Raw genomic sequence first — 20,890 nt, 5'->3', positions numbered from 1 at the left:
TAGAAGAAGATGGAATGGGAGGGAAAAATCTTTGTCTACTATAAAATTCATATAACGCGACTCGAGTTCGAACTGGCGATCTTTATACTTCAGCTTCTATCATTGCATCAACGTGAGTGCGGAAACAAACTGTATCTGTTGTTTGATCAATCTTTGAATGTTCAAAATTATTAACATAAAATTCATCTGCGTTGGGGGAAGGGGGGAAGTTTTACCATATTATTGTGTAAAGGAGAAAATAAGAGATTTTCGAAGATGCCTTGAACAATCTCTTGATAGAAATGAGTTCTATATGGCACATTTGGTGTGCAGTTAATAAAATAAATTGATTCTTCGTTTTAAAGGTATACCATATCGATTATATCGTTTCAAGAACTTGAGTCTCGGAACAAAATATTATTCGACTAAGTTTATGTGAACTTTGTTTCTGGGAACACTTCTTGTACGAGTTAAATTTCAGAATGTTTATCTTAACTGCAGTTCCCTGTACTTTTATTTATTTATTTATTTATTTATAGGAGGCTTTCTCCGTGGATTTTTGATGCAACATAGCCATAGCTATAAAAGCTAAAGGTATAAGTCAAACGCTTAGTCAAAGAAAAGTTTTGGTAGGAACTAAAAGGTTTACTTAAAAAAAAAATTAAAGAACATTATATAGTGAATACATTACGTAATAATGATTGATTACGATTAGTATTTAGGGGACATAACCTGTAAGTGTAGGAGTTCTATTTTAAGTTAGTAAAATTTAATTAGCTTCTGACTTTACTGTAACAGCTGAATCATATTTAGTGCATTTCCTTTCCGTACAAAAGTTGTTGGTATGTGAATGTGGTTATCAAAATGATGGAAACATCTGTAGTTTGCAACTCGTAAGATGTGTGAAGTAATTATACTGAGGATGCCGTTTCAGCATGTACCCGTTAGTGGTGTGTGTTGAAGCCGGCAGATGGTGGTGATCTAATTAGGAGACTCGATCTCAATTTCAGAGCGCCCAAATTGTTGTTGCGTAGTTACATGGCAGAAATGTGTCTAAAGAGACTAGTGTGTAAAGTGTGTCGCGGGGAACAGTGCTCAAGATGGTGATGGCCTTCAGAACTCACAGTATAACAGAATCAGCGAGGAGTAACAGTAAACAGAAAAGAAGAGTCAGTAACACGAATTACCGAGCATGAAGGGGATTATCATTACGGACCGCAGAGCGAATGTGAAAAAAGTCACTGCGTCACTCAAATCAACACCTTAAACAGTCTATTGTGATAATCACAGTCGGACGCAGTTGCCTAACCTGAACATCTATAGTCGGGGTGCCCTTCCAAACCGCTGATCACCACCAGCAACCCTCTAACAAGATGAAAATGACGCTGACAACATGCATAGTAGACTGCCGATAAATTTAAACGCGTAATATATATCCTGGCCATGTTTATGTGTGACGGACGCCTAAGAAAGCTCGCTCCGAGCTGTTTCTTTCCTTGCGTGAAACACAGTAGCGGCTCAGCGATGATGTGGGACACAATTTTCTGATATTCCGTTTTAGACCAGTGACGTGTTCTTCACCATGACAGCACCGCAATTCACACCGCTCAAGATACAGTACATAGTTTCTTTAACAGTGGGATGAAATACAGCACCTCCCCATAGCCCGCCTATTCCAAGATTCCCCCTTTATTGAACACGTATGATTAGTTCTAGAATTCAGAATCCGGATCAAGTATCCTTCTCCATCCTCGCTAGCGTGACTGAGCACCGCATTGTAATATTCATCTGAAAAGAAAAATTAATGACTTATTTACCTGCACTCCATGACGAATCAGGACTGTTGTACAGGCTGACATTTTCCATGTATTAATCAGGTAAATTGACTTCAAGTGTTTCCATTATTTTGATAACCATCTGTGTATATACGTGTATCGCAGTTTGGAGGAGCAGTAATATTTGCCAATATTTGGAGACTACGTATGTATTGTGTGTAATCCCTGTCATGATTTGTTTTATTATAGCAACTGCCAATCGATGCTTCCTGCAACAGGAGCCCCAGTGTCTCGCCAGAGAGCTAGCAAAATGAAAGAAATGTTCGATGAATATGTCCGAATGCGAACGCTACAAAATTGGAAATTCTGGATTGTATCCTTTCACCTGATAAAATTGTATTATTTAGTCTCTTAATAAATTGTAGTAGTCATATGTGATAAATTAGTTTGGTCCTCCCGCTTGTACGCTACTTGTCCTCGTGATTTGTATTTTCTCGCTCTGATTACAGCTCAAAAATTACTATCGTAAGTGATATGTATTCCGTTTCTTTTAAATAGGCTTACGTATACTCATTGTTACCGTATCCTACCGTCAATGCCAGGTCATTTATTGCGAATTGTAAAGTATAGAAAAATCGCCATTCTATTTATGTTCATAATATAACCGTAACTACCAATATGTAATGCGAAAATATTTTAAAACTTTTGATTTCGCTAAGGACCTTTACTACGTTCCCCACTAGTTTTTTCCTCTCTTTATCTCTTAAAATCAACTAGTTATTGCTTTCAAGAACAATATTGTGCAGAAATGTGAATGCCCACAGTGCAACTCAGTTTTGTGGCTTATAAGAAACTATCTGAAAATAATTATTAGTTTACCTAATAGCCTAATAACATTTTGTAGATTGCATATGGCTAATTTAATATTTATTTTCTTTAAATTATTCACTATAATTAAAAAAGTGGGTAGCGTATTGAGGGTCCTTACTTAATTATAATGTTTTACAATAGCTCTGAGTACTCCTTAACTAATAACTTCAGTTTAGCATTTTGATTCAACCTTTGTTGGATTCATATAATGCTTCAGTGTCCACGGCAAGCCTTGACGACCTATGTCGTACTATCCTTACATGGGTAGAACAGCACTGTTCACTAGTGGATTTGAGACCAGGTAATATATGTATCAGATTATTGTGTATGTTCGAGTACTAATTCAGTAGTAAAGTAAAGTAAGATTGTTTTCCATCTCCTTTCGGGATAGAGATCGGCATAATTGGATCATAAAGATCTTAGTGTTTTGTATGGTCCTACAAAAGAACAACAACGAATTGATCAGATTTTGTAGCCTTAGCGAAAAACCGTGAGTGAAGATCACAAAGACATGTTGAAGTGTATGGTGCTGAATGCATAGATAGCAGCAGCAGCATCGCTAGATGCGGTGTGTCCTTTGAAAAGTGCTGGTAAACTTTGATGTATCTGGTTCCACTTTACTGTAACTGTTACAACATTACATACTGTCAGAAGCATTAAAAAGGCCATTCATAATGTGTGAAATCCATCTGCAAACATTGACACAAAAGTTTATTTCGTACGGTACAGCATATGATACTGTGCTTAACAAATTGAAGTTTTGTAGAATAAGTGTCCAAAACCAGACAGATGAGCAGAAGGACCAGAGAAAGTCATCCTAGAAGCATTTCGTACTTTATGCAGACGAAGAATATGGCTTTCTAGAAGCTATAGTAACGACTGATAGGTTCTAGGTATTCGTCTAAACTCCAGTATGTCATTCCAGCAACTTACTCCTTAGATATACTGTCACCTACTATGCTCAAAATGTCCTGCTGACAAGGTTATGGAACATGCAAAGTGTTCTCTTGGCTGAGTTTTTTCCACCTGGAACTATTGTGACTACAACCGTATATGCTAAAACATTAGCACAGTTGGATCGTGCGCTTCGCCAAAAATGCTCAAACTATGCTTCAAATACCATACTGTTTCAGGACAGCACTCACCTCTATCTTTCAACCTATAATGTTATACTCTATGAGGGAAAGTGAGAAAGTAACGTTTTGGTTGATACTAGCTATAAACACTTACAGGTAGAATGAAGATACATCATCCGTCCACTATTTTTCGACGTAGACACCTTCTGTGTTGAAACACTTGTTTAAATGGAATATTCATTTGTCAAAACTGGCAGTAGAGGATCGAATCCTGACCATGAAACTATGTTTGGACCGATGCTTGACATCATCATACGATGTAAATAGTTTGCCACGCATATGTTCTTTCATTTTGGAGAAAAGACGGCAATCGGACAGGGTCGAATCCGGACTGTGGAAAGAATTTCCCAGCCCGGGCGCGCATGGTTGTGAAGCAAGTACCTAACAGTTGAGGGCTTTAGTGTTCAACAGATCATTTTAGTTTTCCGGAATGTTGCCTGATACGTTACAGCATTCACTGTGGAGCACACCATGGATATCCCTAAAGACCATTGCCATCACTTTTCCAGTGTTGGCTGATGTCTTGAATTTCTTGACTGCCCGAGATCCTGGATGCTTCCATGCCATTGATTGCGCTTTGGAATCCGGGCAATACTGGTACACCCATGTTTCGTCCCCAGTAATGATTTGGCTCAAAAACTCCTCCCCATTCTTATTAAAGCGGAGGAGGTAAGAGGAATTCACCCTACGAACTTTCTTGTGGTCATGTCAGTTGTCGCAGAACCCATGTGATGCTTACTTTTCTGTATCCTAAACGTTCGTGGACGATATCCCACATTGTGCCATGTGACAAGTTATACTGTACTTCCAATTCTGCTAGTGACACTCGGCCATTCGTCCGTAAAGCCTCTTCAGTTGCAGGGAGGAGTCCAACTGTTGTACTCGAACAACGCCCTTTGTTTATCTTGTACATTCACACGACTACCACTGAATTTCCGACACCATTCACGCACATATTTCACTTTCATCGTATTTGCGCCATATACTTGATGCAATTCCGTATAGTTGGAACTGGTTCTGACTCGGCCCACAAAAACTGAATAACAGATCGTACCTCTTCTAGTGTCCGCACAACGTAGTAGCCTTTTGTATATTCTTATTCAGAACGTATGAGATACTGAAACTAGTACGAAAGATATACATTAGGAAACTGTACTTTCTGACTTTTTTCGTACATGGAAAACCTCATTTGATCAAGTGTACTTCAATATCTGCTTTAAATAATCTTTATTTAATACGATTTTATTAGTTTACTATATAGAAGTGACTAAATTACGTTTTCTTGCCTGAGACATTAAATGGTAATAAATTACCAATTAGCAAAATGATAGTTTTTTTTTAGTATAACACATAAAATGAAGAACTCTATTTCCAATTGTAACTCAAAAGTCTTTTTCCGCTTTCAAAGTATTTTTAAGTATAAGATTTTTGCTTTAACTCAGATTCAAGTAAAATTGATAACTATTAGAAATATCTCTAACTTTTCACCAAGTTACATTCAATGCTAATGCACACTATTCATAGAGACAAGAAGGAAACTCGTATAGTAGCTAGGCTTTGTTACGCATATTTCTGTTATCTTGATGGTGCTATAGATTAAGCTGAGGATGAACTCAACAGTGTTTATTGTAATGTAAGCCTCTTGAACAGCACTCTTATTAAGAAACTGTAAATGTATTCACTTCGCTTTTATTTAAGATTATTAACGGTATTCAATTTACATATAAAAGACAAATCATTTTATTGAGCAAAAACATCTTAAAGCTAAGTTTTAAAAGTTCATTTCACTTAAAAATAATACACATGAATAAATATAGTTTTTTTTTTTTTTCCTGTACGGATCAATACACACATTTTCAACAGCGCACAGCTTCAAGAAAATTATTATGTTTATTTATCGAAGCCTGTCTTTAAGTTTTATGTTAGTACGTCAAAGAAAAAAAAAGTTTATGCATATATGTACTTATTATTCCAGCTGTGTTAAATTCTCTTCGGTACCTGAGCACTAGCACAGAAATTCTGACTGACCCAACAAAGTTACCCGAAGAGGCAACGATGGCGGTAACAAAGCGAGAAGTTCAACCAAGACATCAGCAGCATCCATCCCAGTGACAGAGTGATTCTCACCAGACTCCTAGTTGTCTGGTAAATTATAAGACACAGTCCATTACAGTGTTGGGTATTCTGGGTTCCTTCCTCACCCCGGTTGCATTAAAGGCGAGCAGTGCGCAGCAGTTGTAACCACTTGGAGGAGATTTCAAATTGGAAACAAGATCGTGCCATAGACTGTTCATTTTTGTGCAAGGTACTGGATTTTCAGGATATGGAGAAATAGATTTTACCAAAGGTTTAATAAAAATTGAGATGCGATTTTTTTTTTTTAATATTAATGGTTTCCCTTCTACAAATAAGTAAGTATTGCACGTATAAGCGAAGTGCAGTACAAACAAAAGAATGAAAAAAACTTTTAATTTGTTACTATTTGTGTGATGGATGTACTGTAAGTAACGAAGTGTTTCATATGAGAAAACATGTGAATCAGGGCCACTTTTTTTTTAAAAAAAAAGAAAACTTTTCTTCAAAAAAAAAAATGCAGTGATACAATTTCTTAATTGTATGTGTTGTATAATAATTCTCTTTCTTTTGTGGACAAAGAAAAATAATCAGGTCATGATCAGTGAAACACTAAAGCCATATGTGTTGTAATTATAGATATGTGTAATTATATTTTTGTTTGTTAATTCGTGTTTGTTTCTGTACTTTTCCTTCTTTCCCAAATTATAGTAAAAGTGTATACATTACGTTCGGAAAAATAACTATTACCATAAGGTGCAAACAGAAACTAACCGGTAAAGTCATACATTGACAGTGAAGAAAATGCATGCTTAACAATCTCCTGTAGTTCAACATGGTTACACCGGCTGTTGTGTGCTAGAAGGTAACTCTGTTGGTTGGCCTCTCGCGTTCTTGAGCTACTTAATGCAGATTAGACATCGTCAGAAACTCTCCCGTTGGCTTAAAAAATAACTAATTAAATAAATAAAAATAATAATCAGATGGTACAGTCCGCAGCAAAAAACCTGCAACATGACCAGGTAAGTTTATTGTGAAACTACGCCTAACAGCCCAGGGAATCAACATAACGTCTGAGTGGCATGAATCACGCAGGAGAAACCTCGGTGTCCTCCCCTGCACACTTATTTTGGAGAAAAAGACTTCGTCGTTTCACAATAAACTTACATGCTCATGTTGCAGGTTTTTTGCTGCGGACTGTACCAGGCTTAGGGAATACGAAATGAATGATGGGACTTCAAACTAGTTTAGCAAATAATTGTTTAATTTTCTTCCATCTCTGGTGTGAAAACTGAGGTGCGTATCTGGGATAGTTCCTCTGGCCCAGCTTCTTATGAATGACGTTACTAGTGATCCGTGGCTCATGTTAATTACTGCAGCCACCTCATCGACAATAGCACATTGATTCTTTTTACATCAGATCCTCAACGACTTGAACCGTACCAGAATTCACGAGACAGCCAAGCTAGAAAACGTCTTGAAAACACAACGCCACTTATGAATTTTCTTATCCACTTATACAGATGGTGATCAGAAAAATGGAAACACCTGCAGTTGGCAACACGTCAGATGTATGGGTTGGCAGTGGTGTCGTGGCGCCCGCAGCGCCGGATCGCTGGTGGTGGTGTGTTAGGTAGGTCTCCATACTACGTCAGGCGCAGTGGAACACCAGTGTCCAGTGGCTGCAGCAGACGGAGGTAGTGTAAAATGGGAGACCTCTCAGATTTTCAAAGAGGGCAAATTGTTGGTGCGCGGTTATGTGGAGTGAGTGTGACGGCAGTGGCTACTGTGTTAGGTGTGTCGCGTGGGACAGTGTGGAAGGTGATGGCGGCTTACACAACACACGGGAAAACCACATCAGGGAAGCGGAACAGTGGGCGGAAGAAAATCATGAGTGACAGGTCACGCCGGGTATTAAAGCGCATTGTCACGCAGAACCGTCGTGTCACTGCGGAGCAAGTGACGGAGGAACTCAATCAGCACCTCCCTCACCCTGTTTCGACAATCACAGTCCGCCGCGAATTACATGACATGAACTTACGGGGTCGTGTTGCACGGGCCAAACCGCTCATCAGGGATCATAACGCTTTCGCACGCCGCAAATGGTGCCGCGACCATGCAACTTGGACCGTTGAGGACTGGAAACGCGTGAAATGGTCGGATGAGTCATCCTTCACCCTATTCCCAACCACGGGCCGTGTTTATTTGTGGAGAACGCCCAAAGAAGCTTATGATCTGCAGTGTCTCCGCCGAACTGTGAAACATGGCGGCGGCTCGGTGATGCTGTGGGCCGCCATATCATGGTTTTCATTGGGTCCTGTGGTCACACTTAGCGGACGAATCACTGCCAACGATTATGTCGCAATTTTAGGAGACCACTTGCATCCTATGGTCCGGATGTTGTTCCCGGACAATGACGCCATCTTCCAGGATGATAATGCACTTATTCACACAGCTGGCGTTGTTGGAGCGTGGTTTGAGGAACATCGGAATGAAGTTCAACACCTCTCCTGGCCCGCCCAATCCCCAGATCTCAACATAATTGAACATCGGTGGTCCGTCTTGGAAACACGACTCCGGGGACGATTCCCACCTCCATCCTCTCTCATACAACTGGCCGATGCCCTGCACGAGGAATGGTGTAAAATTCCACTTGCTTCCATTCACGACCCCTATGCCTCCATCCCACGTCACATCAAGGCTGTTCTGAAGGCGAAAGGTGGCCCGACACCATATTAATCTGGTAAGTTGCAATTTCGTTCAGGTGTTTCCATTTTTCTTATCACCATCTGTATAAACGTACTTGGCGTAACCATAAATCAATATATCCGACGATGAATCTCAACGGATTTAAAAGTTTTATCGTGTAAAAATTGTCACGTCATACCGTGCAACATTCAATTTGACTTACCATGTTTGAATCTCAACACACAGGCTTCAGCGACGAACTCCTATCATACCAAACTACTTGCTACAATACCTACTATATGACACTACCCACTTTAAACCATATATATTAAGTTATTTTCCTCGTAGCTCTTTTTGGTTATCTTCTTGCTAAGCCTTGTTTTATACCTTAGATATCTCCCCTCGACACTTCCATTTGTGACATTTTGCTGCATCCCTTAATAATAAGTCACTTTTCAACGAATACAAGATACTCCTGAAAAGTAATGTAATTGGCACGCAAAGAATACTTTTATGTGCTTTTTTTTCCTCTCTGCTGATTTGTTTAAATTCGCCGGAAGTATATAGCATTCTCGACCGAAGAAAATATACGTGAATGTTCAAGGCTTCTGGTGAACTGAAACAAAGCACTGAGGTTAGAAAATATTCTGGCAAAGCTTGTTGCGGGATTTCAAATGATGATACATAGGAACATTTTGAGTCTAAGATGAGTGGTTTCGAAACAAAAATACTTTACTTTTGTAATGAATGCATAATATAATATTTAGTGTGGTTAACTCGTAACGTAAATGGTTTTGTAATGCCTTTTGTCTTAACGAATATCATGCTGCTTACTTGTCTGCTTGCAAGAATATAATCATCACCGATCTTTTTAAATAATGTTTCTGTATAAAATTGAGAAAAGTGTTGAAAATCTTTATAAAGCTATACATTTGTAGAACGGTTGTACAGATATTTTTTTCACGACAAATATGTTAACTCCTACTAGTATTCTACAAAGTTAGCAGCCAGTAAATGATACAAAGGAACGATCTAACAGCTTCGTCAACATTTAAAGAAAAATACGCATATAATGAAAAGAGCCATGGATAATAGTTGCTTGTGTAAAATTTGTGAAATGGCGAGTAGCAGATTTTTCTCCAAGACCAGGGCGCGAAATTTCTGGTCGAGGTCTGCACGAGCTCGGGCTATAAATCAACAGAACTTCTGGGTCTCGTGCCTCACACTTCTGACTACAATATTTTAATTATTGTATAGGTAGCAAACATCGCGATTGAAAGCTATTTTTTTAATTACTGAAATTATAGTTTACTTTGAGAATACGAAAAAGATTGAATTGAAGGTCTTGTGATTTGAAGAATTGCATAAGTCATTAAACAACTTCTTGCCAAGTGCAGGTGTTCACACTGTCGCTAAACTTATCCAACATCTCAGTGCCTTTTTCTCTCTCAAATTGAAGCAGAACGCAGACATACCGATACATGAATCATGTCGTTTGGGACTATTGCTAGAAACATTTATAAACAGGAATAAACAGAAACATTAAATCGAAAAGCAGTTTCAGTGGGACTTAAATAAGGGCAGTCTTTGTGAAATTGTTTTTGTAACGGAACAGGAAAGTAACATAGTCAGTGCCTTTCAGGCCTGTACCAGATTATACAGAACAACTTGCTCCAGAGACTCTCGGAAGTTCATTTACGTATATAGACACTCTGACAGTAGTATATGAAATGTGTTTGTTCGATTTGTAAGTGATGTATTGGAAAATAACTTTAATTAAATTTTCGGGTCGGGTTTACTTTGGACCGGGCCTTACCAATTTAAGTTCGTGCAGACCTCTAATTTCTGGTCACCATTGGCGACCAAATATTATAGTTTGGCGATATGCATTTAAATTAAGTACGTAGATCTGTAGGAGAAAAAATGGTGACTAAATACTCTAATCTTGCTACTGGATCCAAAACCTCAACTTTCCTAAACTTTCAGTTAATTTTTTAAGCATACTGTATGGAAGATAAATTTTCTGTAATCCACAAAGGTAAGTCATACTTTTAAGTTATTTTCACTGCATTATCTATTTAAAAAATAATATAAAAAAAATAAAAAAATAAAAATAAAATGCGATAAAAAGAAGGCACTTTAAATAGGATTCATGATTAATGAACAATTCCTGATCTGAGTTACTAACCAATCAGATTCCAGTATAAATTATAGACTTATGAGAATGAATGAAATACCATATTAATACGTAAGCCAATTTATTAAAATACATTTTATTTTATTGCTACAGAGAATGGACTGAAAGAGTTACTGTTGGACATTTTTTTTTCAAAGTAAAATGCTTTCATTTTTAGTTTGTTACACAAATATTAATTTCGTTATGTTTCACTAGACGATGGATGTGCATGATAATGCTATTGGGAGATCAACAAAATATGGTTCATAATAAGAACAATTCAACAGAAAGTTTTCGTCAGCCTTATTCCCTTATACAGTTTAAACCCTACTAGGAAGTACTACAAGGTACTGCGATTCCATTGGCCTTTTATGAATATTGAAAGTTTTTAATTAGCTTAAGCATAGTTAAGCTTTCATTTCTAGAAGCACTCTGAGCAGGATTCAGATTGTCTCCATACTAAAAATAGTAATCCTATTAGCATAAATTCTCTGTGATAACTTACCTCTTCTTGATAGTTGCTCGTAATAAAGTGATCTACACCTTAGTTATAGTTTATAATGGTTATTTCATAAATCACTACAAATGGTGTTAGTAGACGTTAACAGTATTTTAGTAATTTCCTAATTATTACTGATTGTCTTCATTTATAGTACCTCTAAAAAATAAATGCGTTGCATCTGAAAGAGTTTTCTTTCATTTAGATATGAATGTTGAAGGAAGCAGAGATTCATACCAGTACTACCAAAAACTGGCTAAACCACTTTAACTAAAAACTTTAACAAGTCATTCCAATCTTCAGTTGGTATGGCGGGAGTCAAATTGACCTTACGCGTTATTTCTCAATGAAGTGAAGATCAAGTGTTTCTTTTCTGTAATCTCAGAAACAAGAAGGATTGCCCTTTTTTCGTAATTTTCTATTATATTTTGCAGTTTTGGAAAAAATATTGATAAGTTACATGTAGGTTCAATTTGGTTCTCACTACTATACCAGTTAAGGGAAAATCCTAGTCGAGTTCAACTTGTTAAAAAGCACTGTTTAAAGTCTAGATAGAATATTGGGCTTGTAGAGATTGGATACATAAATTATAGTGAAAGTGGGCGAGAAAGAGAAAAATAGTCGTGGTTTAATGGTTCTAGTCATAAAATAACTTTTGTCTTCACGTGTTTTAAGCCTATTTGCTCATGTTTCAAACTGAGTACTCAATAGGTATATCAAAACGATGAAATATGACAATTACATTTAATAGTGATCATATAACTGACCATAGAATATGAAGTAGCTGCTAGGAACGTCGTGATTATGTACAGTGTATTCAACATTTTAGGCATACACCTAACTCAAAAAGGCAGTTTTCTCATAGTTGTATGTAGCAAGCAATTTAGTATATTGACCTGAGATAGGGATATTAAACAGCCAAAGATCTACATTTGTTTGATAATAGTTGTTGCGCCCAATTCCTCGGTACACTATAGGTTAAAACTGTGGTTATTTAAAAGCTCTAATTCTTGATTGTCCTAATAATAAGCAGAAAAGCACGTTCATGTTCAGTGTCATTATTATAAATTTTCAAATAAATTAAAACAATTGAAATGAAATGAAATCTTTTAAGTTTGACGTCCCATGCTTATGCCGGCTAGATTAAAGGAGACGGTGATGATGAGAAATGAATGAAATGGTGGAACGAAGAAAGTGAAAGGAAACGGGAGAACCTCTAGAAAATCCACGCACACGGGGTTTGTACACCACAAAGCTCACTTGGCGCGAGCTGGGGTCGAACCAAAGACCCCATGCACTAGAGATGAACGCTCTACCACTGAGCCAATTAAAACAATAAAGTTCAAGATACACTTAAATTGTCACAATATGTTACTCTCAAATCTAAATATGGTTTCCATTTTGAAGTAATTAAATTGACAGAATACAGTTTAAGTTGAAATGAAACCGTTACAATAGTTTTTACTACAGGCATTTATTGCCATCAGCCAGGAAGATATGGTGGCGACTCCTATTAGCTTAACTCTGTAACTCATAGGTTGACATGTTTTTGTACTATAGACATGCTACTCTTAGAAATGGATGGCCAAAATTAGAATAGGACTATACGTCTGAAGCAAAAACGAAAAATTGCGGCTGTGAGAGGAAGTATTTTATTGACCAACGATCGTAGATTCTCTTCAGCAACATATCAATAATAAAGATAAACAAGCTGAAATTCACAAGATTGAAAAAAGAGTGACCTTAGGCAATATTTGCAATATAATTCTTACGACAAGGCATAACACATTTCTCGGAATTCTTTATTTCAACAACGATTTTGAATTTGCCCTATTAAAATAGATTTCAAACTAGTTTCAACATTACCAACAATGAAAATTCAAATTAAATAAAGCATGGATAGAGAACTGAAACCGTGTCCATTCCTTACCTATTCTTTTACTGTACAGGTTTTACGAACACATTATACGGTATCAAGTGCATTAAATGTGTTTTAATGGAATATAAAGGAAACGGAAACAAAAATATGAGAGAACTGGGATGATATTTTGAAGCAAACATCAAAAAGAGACAAGTCTGCTCAACAGAAATTAAAATTATACTCAATAGGTAGATGCTGAATTTGCTGTGACGGCATTATTAATAATTGGTCCTTAATAATAATAAAAGCGTAAAATTAAGAGCACAGCTCTTGCATATATAAACCTCTTTTTGACTAGTCCTTTAGTGTTAACAAGAACAGAATATTTTATTGGATATCTTGAGTATCCTCATACTTAACGCACTTACAGCGTATTAATAATTACCAAAAAACATATATATTACTTTCTTTCTTAATTATCTATTTGCTAAACACCATTACCACTTGTATTTATAATGACCTTGCCCGCAAGGTCATAGAATTTCCTTTTTCTCGATTTTCTTCCCTTTATAACAGGATTCTGAAAATATTCTGTATATAAACTCCATTCGGTTTTAATATGACAAAAGAAGATTAATGCTGGGAAGATATCAAATTTTGTGATCACACTTGTAGATAATTGGATATTCGTCATAAAGATTCTCATATATCCCTTCACTCAAGCTTTCTTGCAGAAAATTTGGTCCAGGAGAGTTGAGATTAAGTTGTAAAGGGGCTACACTGGGACACTATTTGGTAAAGGATTTGCCCCACAGCAATGAAATATAATTGCATGTTAGCTCTCTACCTCCCGGAAGTATACCTAGAAGAAATACTGTTCACTCTAGCTCCTTAATTTTCAGTTTTTGATAAACTCGGAAACCACAAGTAAAGAGTTGCCCGTCCTACCCCTGTTCAACTCTACCAGACAAATAAGCTACAACCTGGATTTAGGTAGAGGACCATACGTAAGTTTTAGAATCCAGCTTGTGACACACCCTAAGTTAAAATTCGAAACCATATACCTAATTACCTACCCAAGTATCGCATATCAAAGGAAAGTGTGTTTACTATTCACCATAAGAGAGCTTAAAAGAAAAATATAACTTCCATTTACTCTCATTTTGCATCAATTCTGTACTAGCACAATAAAATCAACACACATTCTAAACATTCAGGATATTGAAATAGCATCTCCAGATCACGAAACTACCCGCATGATATTTGAAATAGATTGGAACAAAGTGGTCTGATTTTGTGAAAAGTACTTTTTCGTCGACCGTTTCGCATTATATTTGAAATGAGTACGGAACAGATTGATCTGGTTCTGTCAAAGATACTTTATCGTCGACAGTTTGTATGAAAAACATCGCTGCAAATTTACTGTCTCATTACTCAGACCCGCATTCTGAATAGGCAACATATATATAATAGTAGATTACTTATTTTATTATGGAAATTCCTGTAGTTCTTTGTTTTGATGCTGTGTTTCAGTTGCTCTCCGACCATGATAGAATACTTCAAAAATTAAACTGCATTATACGAAATCAAATATAGAAAAAACATTTGTATCAAAATTAATAAATTGAGTACCGGTATGTAATCTAGAGCGAATCACAAGCACTTGTCATACGATTTTCTTTTAAAAGTATTTACCTTATGGTACCATAGTCTTGCAAATACTTCCAAAGTTCGAGCCTACTCAAAATATACCTTTTCTTTTATGTTAATAGTAACATTGATATTGTTATTGCATATACTAAAATATGGAACTGGCGACAACTGCTAATTACAATATTTTTACTGAAAACAACATATAAATTCATACACCATTCACGATTTACAAAACCGAAATACAATAAAAATTGAATTAGAAATGTTAAGTATGAATATATGTCGCAATAAAAATGACACAGAACAGTTTGTTACAAAATGAGAAACTCAATTTACAGACAATCTAAAAGATTTTCCCTTTCAATTTCGCTTTGTCTTGTTCATCTTTCAACCGCTCCATCTCGTCTAAATTTTTAAGTTCTTTCGTGATAACGCCTCGCAGCGAAGGGTCAACACCTAACGCCTTGTTGAAGTCTATACGAGCTTCGTTTGGATTCCATGCTCCAACATGGGCCTTCGCTCTTCTGAACAACGCTTTCACATTATCTAGAAGAAAAATGTTAATTATAATAGCAGCAGCAGCACCATCAAACATGAAACTGAATTTGAGGAAGAGAATTCGGAAAGTTTCACATCAAAAACACATATTTTAAGTATTTCAAACTCAGCGTACTTCTTGCCAAAGAGTGTACTATTTAAGAGAGACTCGTCTCCATTAATACGATTTGTTCAAATACAATTATTATTGAAAATCCTGTAACTTCTTTATTGGTATCGGAAAATAAGTCAGTTTCATTTCACAGTGCGAAACTATGGTAGACTTCAAAAATGTGAATTCAATACTCAAACTTGAAGTAATATATTTATAATTACTTGTTCCAATAGAGAAATAAGATTCAAGATAGATTTTGGTCTCGGGACGCTGAATCCGTATCATAAAGCCATTACTTGCTATCTCTCACTGTTTTTGCTCTATGGGATTAACATTAAAACTTAAGTGGTAATTGGTTCAATCACTTCTGGTTGCAATAAAAAGTATAAAATCAGAGATAAAATATATTCTTGGTATTAAAGCTATGTAAAAAATTCGCTTGTTGCTAACTATTTCCATTAGTGTTATAATCGAATAAACGTCGATTTTCACTACTTTCGGTTTCAACAGATAGTTCAAGTAGAGGCAACATTCATTCTTGGGACGACGAGTCTGTATCGAAAACAGTTTTCTGATATCCCTTACCGTTTTTGCTCTATGGATATAAATACTGAAAAAGGAAGTACTCATAAATTTGAACTACGTCCGGTTTTGATAGAATGTTGCAGATGGTGATGGTATGTTCTCTTGAGAGTTGAATGGATTGCTGAAATCTGCTTGTCCACTGAAGTCTCTGGCGGATATATATATATTTATATATATATATATATATATATATATATATATATATATATATATATATATATATTTTTTTTTTTTTGGGGGGGGGGACATCAAAGAAAGTGATTTAAATGGTAGTACTTAGCCTAATATGTTTATTATCTTTGATTTCATTTGTTACCTTTCTGCTTACCTTCACGGATCCCCTGTGACGTATCAAGAATAATAGTTTCACAAACTGAATATTATATTCCAAATAAATATAACTATTATTATTTATGTTATTCTGTCGTTAGTAAATAAATTAAATTATAATAGAATATTGAATCTTTTGTATTTCAAAATATTGGGGGACGCGTCCCCCTACCAGAGACGCCCGTGCGCTTGTCCCTATCTATTGCCGTTTTTGTTCTATGATGATTAACATTAAAACGGAAACGCTTGATTTCTACCACTTTCGATTTGAAAATAGAGTTAACGGGAGATTTGGGTCCTATTCCTGGGATGCGAATCGATTGCGAAAAACCACTTCTCGATATATATTTCACCGTTTACTCTCTATGGAAATCGAAACCGGAAATACTAGTACATTTCAATCATTTCCGGTTTCGGTAGAGCGTTGCAGGTGGTAATGCTATGATCTGCTGAACCGATTACAAAAAAACGATCGTTGCTATATATTACCCTTTTTGTTCTATAACTATAAATATTGAAACTGGTTATGGTTGATTTCAACCACTTCCGGTTTGAATAGAAGATTAGCCTAGAATATGAAATTATTCTTAGGACGCTGAATCGATTGAAAAAAAAATCGATGTTTTACTGTTTTTGCTCTATGGAAATCAGTATTGAAACTGGAAGTAGTTGTAAATTTCAACCACTTCCAGTTTTGGCAGTGTTATGGACAGCAACGATATGTTTCCTTCAGACGCTGAATCGACTTAAAAAAAAAAAAAAAATCTTGTTGCCGCTATGTTAAAACTGGAAATGGCAAATCACAACCACTTCCGGTTTGAATAACATCTTAACGGAGCTGATGGGACATACTCTTGGGTCTCTGAATCGATTTCAAAAAAAATGTTTCTTGATATCTTTTACGATTTTTGTTCTGATACCTGTCAAATGACAAGGGGACGGACACAGTCGTTTTGTAAGATTTCCAACACTTATGCAGAACATAGTTTGGAAGTCTAAAAAGCCCACTTTTATGAACATTACAATACACAATGAGTATTAAATAAGACGTGAGCAGCTATAACTTTGAATAATGTAATATTAGCGCTACTAGATATGATTGCACATTTTAACAGTACAACTATATATAACAGAAATGGAACTGAAAGAGTGAGATATTTCAGTCATCTTCAACAACCGACACCCGAACCAGTCCCAGCTCACTGAATCCTTTCATGTGGCCTTCCTGGCCCGTTATCGAAAATGTATTTCTTACGCAATATCTTAAATAGAATTGAATATTTTTCCTTGATAACTGATGTCCGCCTTGATAATATCTTCCGCGTTTTAACATTCAATGTACCACGAACATTGCGAGACTTAACCAGAACATGAATGACTAAGTTGCCCACAAATATAGTGCATAAATAGATTTTCTGTTTTTCTTTAGTAAGCAAATATCTGGTTACTGTTGTAACAGTTTTTGTGTTCCTGTGACGTTGGTGTAAGATGAACGTGTTTCTGCACTGAGTATTGCTATTAAATTCTTGTAAAAATGTTATACATTATTTCGTACGGCCCTCGACTCCAATAAGTCCTCTGCGATTGGCCCACCCACTTTTCAACGTGCACCTGCCTGAGACATATCGTCGCTGCGCCTCGAAGAACCGCTATGCGACATTTTTGTCGAAACTGAATTATGCCGTGCAAGTAAACCTGAAAGCTGTCAGGCAGCGTCCCTTATAATGTGATAAGTGAATATTCAATTGTTTCGCCACAACAATAAAAAAATAACAGATTTTTTATTTCTAATAATTTCACTTTGTCTGGCAGTGTAAACCATTGGATGATGTTTGCTGCCAAATGCTTGATGATGTTTTATTTTTAAAAAATCGTTTGTATTTCAAAAAATCAAGGCTAACTAAATTTATTAAAAATAAAATATTCTTTTCATGGTAAAACAATTACAAACCTGAAATCATCAAGAGTGTGATTATTCCTAAAGAACTTTTAAGAAATGATTGTATTAGGTACTGAAATTTTCCTGATAGTTACACTGAATATACTGGAATTTTGAAAATGAAAGTCAGTAGACACCCTGTATGAGAACTTGGAACATTTTTTAATCTCTTACCTGGATCACTATTGAGAACAGATGTACAATGTTCAATGACCTGATAATAGTCCTTTTCTATAAGTTTGCACTGAGCATAATTCAAAAGCAGAGGAATTTTCATCTTTTCCAGTGTGTTCCATTCTTCATCGCCCGGTCTCTCTCTACAATACAAAGTAAGAAACACCCATGAAATATTTAAGAAAATATATCTAGAATTAGTAATATAATTTTCACTTATACATTGACACAAATAACTGATACATTGTAAAATATTGCACAAAATACTCCGCCAGCAAATAAATAGTAAATAAATGAACGTTACTAAATATTTACTATTGTGAAATACACAATATTAATATAGTAATTTGGTTCAGGATTTTCATGCAAATGTATATTTGAAATGGTGTCTCAAATTCCGTGAAGAATGTTTCTTCTATGTTTAATAACAAGATAAACCAATATGGAAGGTATGAAGGCTCTTAATACTATATTTACTATTATTTTAATTTGTATTATGCATAGCATATCCATATGTGTTATTTAATTGGTCTATTTCAACATAATAAGCACTTCGTAAAGCTTCTTTTTCGACACCTTTACAATTAATAAACGAGATGCTGATGACCATTCATTTCTCCCTGAATGACGTTAGCTACTTGAAATTGTTCAACTTTATTTCTGTCAAAACATTTTGAGATGCTAAATTTTGTTTGACAATTTAAGGCAGTAATTTTCAAACAGTCTGCCGGCAGAAAGGACACTGAAACTAATTAAAGTCGGTTTAAAGGGACAAGTTTTGACGATAAATGTCACTTCAGTTTTCGTATCTCTCTCATGTATTTTTTACCTTTCACGAAAATTCACGATTTCTCTTACAAATTTCAACCTAGAGACTTCAAATTTTTAGAGAAGGAAATTCATAACCTATCGAAGGTAACAATCCGTGCCGATTTTTTATTTAGAATTTCCTTCATTGTTGAAATGGTTTGACTTTTGAAATAGACATCCAAATCTTTAACAATATAACTTTCAACAATGAAGAAAATTCTAAATAAAAAATCGGCACGGATTGTTGTCTTTGACAGGTTATGGAGTTTCTTTTCTAAAAAATTTGAAGGCTCTAGGCTGAAATTTTTAAGAAAAATCGTGAATTTTCGTGAAAGGTAAAAATACATAAGCGAGATACGAAGACTGTAGTGACATCTACCGGCAAAGCTTGTTCCTTACACCAACCTTAATGATATTGCATAATTTTTCATTTTCTTAAATAATAAACTATTTATTACATCACCTGTGATGATTTTCTGTTAGTAAATTGTATTACTTTTGTACACTTCAATATTTCTTTATGATCGAAACTGCAAAGTAACTTCGCATTGCCTCTGAATGAAAAAAAAGGGGGGAGTGTGCCGTAGAATGTTAAAAAACACAGTTAGTGTAATAAAAACTGAAAAAGGTTTTTAAAAGCTTATTTAAAGTAATGCATTTAGTTGCATACGACGCACTCAAGGGTGAGTTCGAAAAATTCTGCATAACACTCTCTTAAAATGACAACTGACACTTGCACCACTCATTAATTATGACGACTACAATACATATTAAATACTAATGGTGGTGTTTTTATGTGTTTCTTCTTTCTATTTTATGAACAAATTTCTCGACAAGATAAAAAGATCTATAGTCATCAAAGTTTAACGTACAATAACCTTTTAATCGTGCATTTATGATTTTAACAGTATCTTTAAAAGTGCGTTAGAAGTAGGCAAGATTTCTATAAACTAGCTCAAAATTCTCTCTTCATTTTCACTCTTTGAAGAATTTTAACTGTATTCGTACCTATAGAAAAAAAAGGACCAGAGGAAATCCGTTGTATTCTCCATTATCATGGAATATCAAAATGTTACTCTATTTACCACAGAATAAAAATTATTGTTCACCACTTGACTTACTTTAACATTAACTGTTCCAATAAACCCAGAGCTTCTGCATATTTGGTAGCGGCCTGTGTGTAGTCATTTTCCTTATATAACTGATTGCCCTCTTCACGTAGCTTTGGTACGGTATTTAGTTTTTCGTTTTCATCCATCTGCCACGATTCCTTCTTGTATTCATTCGCTCCCTCTACCTTTAGCAGTTCTATGACAAAATTAAAAATAGAAAATGAATAACAAATCAATTATGGATATAAAGGGTGTTAATGAACTATACCGACAAACTGTAAGAGGTGATTCCTTACATCAAAAGAAGAGAAAAATTCATATGGACCTGTGGGGAAAAGTGCATAGTTTCAGAGCTAAGGCTGTCCAAAATCGTGAAAAAGACAAATTTCAACAGACCATATTTCGAATTCCAGAAACTGGATGGTGGTCCTTATCAGCGTAAAGGAAGTCACACATACGTAATTCAAAAATGCATATTTCATTAATGTTCAATTGATATACAAAGTATTCCATACAGGGTAGAATTTCAAGACAAGCCATCAACCGAATTTTGAGATATGCTCTGATTTTATGATTGG

The 20,890-nt window shown here is 35.6% G+C and overlaps 2 protein-coding genes across 4 annotated transcripts in view; one reads left to right on the top strand and one right to left on the bottom strand.

Annotated features, from left to right (window-relative positions):
• The window catches only part of Mondo (MLX interacting protein mondo), a 262,881-nt gene extending 256,380 nt beyond the window's left edge, over positions 1-6,501 (top strand). For all 3 annotated transcript variants that reach the window (XM_081771103.1, XM_081771102.1, XM_081771101.1), the window contains 3 exons: positions 2,004-2,127; positions 2,796-2,925; positions 5,736-6,501. In XM_081771103.1, coding sequence (XP_081627229.1) covers positions 2,004-2,127; positions 2,796-2,925; positions 5,736-5,872 — 391 coding nt within the window. In that variant the 3' untranslated portion in view covers positions 5,873-6,501. The remainder of the gene's footprint in view (positions 1-2,003; positions 2,128-2,795; positions 2,926-5,735) is intronic.
• A 4,437-nt stretch (positions 6,502-10,938) lies between these two features.
• Positions 10,939-20,890, bottom strand: part of LOC145694657 (AH receptor-interacting protein) — a 31,788-nt gene continuing 21,836 nt past the window's right edge. Inside the window, exons 4-6 of the mRNA XM_081771100.1 lie at positions 20,322-20,508; positions 18,391-18,533; positions 10,939-15,256 (exon numbers count right to left, since the gene is read on the bottom strand). Coding sequence (XP_081627226.1) covers positions 15,054-15,256; positions 18,391-18,533; positions 20,322-20,508 — 533 coding nt within the window. The 3' untranslated portion in view covers positions 10,939-15,053. The remainder of the gene's footprint in view (positions 15,257-18,390; positions 18,534-20,321; positions 20,509-20,890) is intronic.

This window comes from Thermobia domestica, chromosome 9 (genome assembly GCF_964235325.1).
Source record: "Thermobia domestica chromosome 9, izTheDome1.hap1.1, whole genome shotgun sequence".
Classification (NCBI taxonomy): Eukaryota; Metazoa; Arthropoda; class Insecta; order Zygentoma; family Lepismatidae; genus Thermobia; species Thermobia domestica.
Note: the sequence above shows the minus strand (reverse complement) of the source record. Positions and strands in the feature narration are given on the sequence as shown.